We start from the raw sequence: 3035 nt of genomic DNA on the forward strand, positions 1-3035 counted from the left end.
AAAACTGAACGACTCTCATTCATTGCTTAGAAAGTCGCCTGTTCTTTAACGTTCCTATTTCCGGAATGTTCATACTCTGTTTAGGGCATGTCTAGGTTCTGATTAACAAAAAGAGTGAGAGAGTGAGAGAGTGAGAGAGTGAGAGAGTGAGAGAGAGGGGGGGAGAGGGAGAGGGAGAAGAAGAGGGAGAGAGGGATGGGGGGTGCCTTATGGTAAAGACCTACATGACAGCAATGGGGCATTCTCAACTAGGACAGAACTGGTTAGCTTGACCGTTTGCCACGACAAAGGTTACTCTCAAATTCTCCTCGGCCCTTGCAGGACTACCTGTTCCCACCACTGTTTACCCACACGTTTAACAGGGTGATTTTTAGCATATTTGGCAGGAAGGCATGCTTCATTTAATATTAACTCACCATGTGACAGCCCCTTCCCTTCCAATCGCTCCTCAAACACGTGACGGTAAAAAGTATAGGTGTTTGCCAATGCGAATGACTTCGCGCTCGGCTCTGGCATCACCAATTGGCCAGAGGCACATACACACTCACACACACACCCAGTCAGAGGCGAGCACCCCGACTGCTCCCGGAACTGTCAAGCCGGGCTGACAGCTGGTACACCTTGCTGCGCCCTCCGTGGACTTTCAGTAAGTCCCTTGCTTGCAGTCACCTTGACAGAAGCCATCCTCCTGGGCTCGAGCACTTGGTCGTGGAAACTTTTTCCTCCCTTTCCCGGCGCGCACTTACAGGTGTCGTCCCCCGCCGCTCCAGAGCCCCAACAAGGGGCCCTTTGTTACCACTTTTGCTCCGGGACTTCTCACCCAACGCCTGCCTTTCTCCTGGCCTTTCGCGACCCCGATCCGAAAGCTGGCCCAAACCACCGAACCCACCCCCACCCCCACCCCGGTTCTCCCGGGAGAACGCAGTCTCCCGCCCGCGTGTGGGTCCGCCCCGGAGCCCGGCGGCCCCGCGGGGACCTCGCCGAGGGCAGGTGAAGCGCGCAAGGCCACTGCGGCCGAGAGGGCGGCTACCCTACTTACCCTGCGGAGCCCGCGGGCTGCGCGGCGGGGATGCGGGGCGCGCTGCGAGGTACGGGATCCGGGACGCTGCGGTCCATCGGGCTGCTGGCCGCGGCGCGGGCTCGGGCTCGGAGGCGGCGCGTCACTGCTGGGGTGGGAGAGGCCAGCGGGTCAGGGCGGGAGCGGGCCAGCCGAGAGCCCGCCTCGACCCACGGCAGCCGAGGGCGGCCCCGCCTCCCCCGGGCGCTTCCACCTGCGGGTCGGTCCCTGCCCGAGGGCGCCGCGACGACGGCTACTGATCCCCGCCCCGGCTGCAGCCCGCAGCCAGTCGGCGGCGAAGGGGCGGCGCGCGGCGGCCGGGGCTGCGAAGGAGGGAGGAGGAGGAGAAGGAGGAGCGGACCGGGCGCAGGACGGGTCGCCACGCCCGCAGTGCTTGGGCTCCAGCGGCCCGCTGCGCTCCAAGTGAATCCCCTGCAAACTTTTCCAGAGGAGCTGCGAACCACAGCGCCCCCGCTTTCCCGAGCTGCTCCCCGCTTTAGGGGACCCAGGGTCCGTCCAGGCTCCGCGCACTTCGCCCAGAGCTCCGCTCCTCCCCCGCACTCCTGGCTCGGACGCCAGGAGCGAGCGCGCAGCAGAAGGCGGCAGTCCCCTGGCCGCCGCTCCCGCGCCCCAACTCACCCTGTCCCATGGCCCTGCCGGGAGCCCCGAGCTCGCAGCTGCTTCGGCTACCTCGCCCTGCAGAAGTGAGGGTGAGGAGGTCGGCATCGGAGCGAGCAGGGCAGCCAGCCGGAGAGGGGACGGGTAGGGCGAGCGGGCGGGGACGTGGAGCGAGGAGGAATTTCCTACCCCACCCCGCACCCCTCCCCGGGGCACGCGGCTTTAGGGTACCGCGCGGGAGACCGGTGGAGGGGAAGCGTCTAGGCTACTCGTTTTGGTCCCCCACTGCTACTTTGGGAAGCCCCGAGAACCCAAGGGGGAGAGTGGGCGGACAGGGAGGATACCTGGCCAGCAAAAGCCCTGGGAAGACCCGGGCTGGAGCGGAAGTGAGGAGTGCTCGTGGACTGAATCCTGCTGATTGACCACCTGCATTCTGACCTTCCAAGGGCAGGATTTTCTTTTTAACCTTACTGACCCCTGTGGTCCAGCCTGTAAATGGCACCTCTGACATTGTGATCTTTCTAATCCCAGGCAGGTTTAAGCCCGTCCAGTCTTCCCAGGAATGCTTCTCTTGATGTAAACATCCAACAGCTGTGATTTGAGGACTGGACATTCTCTTGATGACAGTTTATAAGCTAAGAAAGAACAGCAGAGATTTAGTGGCCTGCAAGTTCACAGGAATAAAGGAATCTCAGATAGTGCTTGCTTGGTTGTAGTTTCGGTTCCTGCAAGAGTTCTTCTCGGAGGAGGTGTCCCACCTGACAACCAGTTGCATTTGTATATTCTCTCCTTATTCTTAGAAGCATGCCAACAATTTTTAAAGTAAGTCATATTGATGAGTCCCAAAGCGTACGTCAGGAAATAATACTAAATTAAAAATATAGAAATGGATACCTCAAGTGGCAAATATGTGATTGGCATTGAAAACATGATGTAGGATAACAGAGGACTTACATTTTTGGTTCACATTAAAATTAAACTAGTATTTATAACCCATGCTTAATTAAAGGTTCTTCGTTGTTCATTCATTGCAACCACCACCAATGATTTCTGGAATTAAAAGTACTAACTACTACTCCACATAATTGGATTTTTGTCTCTTTACTCTCCCTCATGGTGCAGAATATGGTCTCAGTACATCTTTGAATAAGAAATGGAAGCGGAGATCTTGGTGGCTTCTTTGATGACTGTATTTGAACCATATCATTAAAAGTTGCTTTTAAATAATTTGACTAATAATGAGGCAATTGCTTGAAATGGATCTGGATTTTAGACTTTAAATAATAACACAGGTTTGACAAGTTCATGAATCCTTTCTGACGGTAAATGGATAAATAGAATTACAGCTGTTGCACAGACA

The 3035-nt window shown here is 56.4% G+C and overlaps 1 protein-coding gene and 1 long non-coding RNA gene across 7 annotated transcripts in view; one reads left to right on the forward strand and one right to left on the reverse strand.

Annotated features, from left to right (window-relative positions):
* The window catches only part of Cobll1 (cordon-bleu WH2 repeat protein like 1), a 194946-nt gene extending 193122 nt beyond the window's left edge, over positions 1-1824 (reverse strand). For all 6 annotated transcript variants that reach the window (XM_031370450.1, XM_031370452.1, XM_031370451.1 and 3 more), the window contains exons 1-2: positions 1697-1824; positions 1040-1166 (exon numbers count right to left, since the gene is read on the reverse strand). In XM_031370450.1, the coding sequence (XP_031226310.1) occupies positions 1040-1166; positions 1697-1706 (137 nt within the window). In that variant the 5' untranslated portion in view covers positions 1707-1824. The remainder of the gene's footprint in view (positions 1-1039; positions 1167-1696) is intronic.
* Positions 1399-2755, forward strand: LOC116090241. Its single transcript, XR_004118622.1, has 2 exons — positions 1399-1767; positions 2207-2755. It is a non-coding gene; the product is annotated as an uncharacterized LOC116090241 (long non-coding RNA).
* Positions 2756-3035: the final 280 nt, after the last annotated feature.

The sequence above is a fragment of the Mastomys coucha genome, unplaced genomic scaffold, assembly GCF_008632895.1.
Source record: "Mastomys coucha isolate ucsf_1 unplaced genomic scaffold, UCSF_Mcou_1 pScaffold15, whole genome shotgun sequence".
Lineage (NCBI taxonomy): Eukaryota > Metazoa > Chordata > Mammalia > Rodentia > Muridae > Mastomys > Mastomys coucha.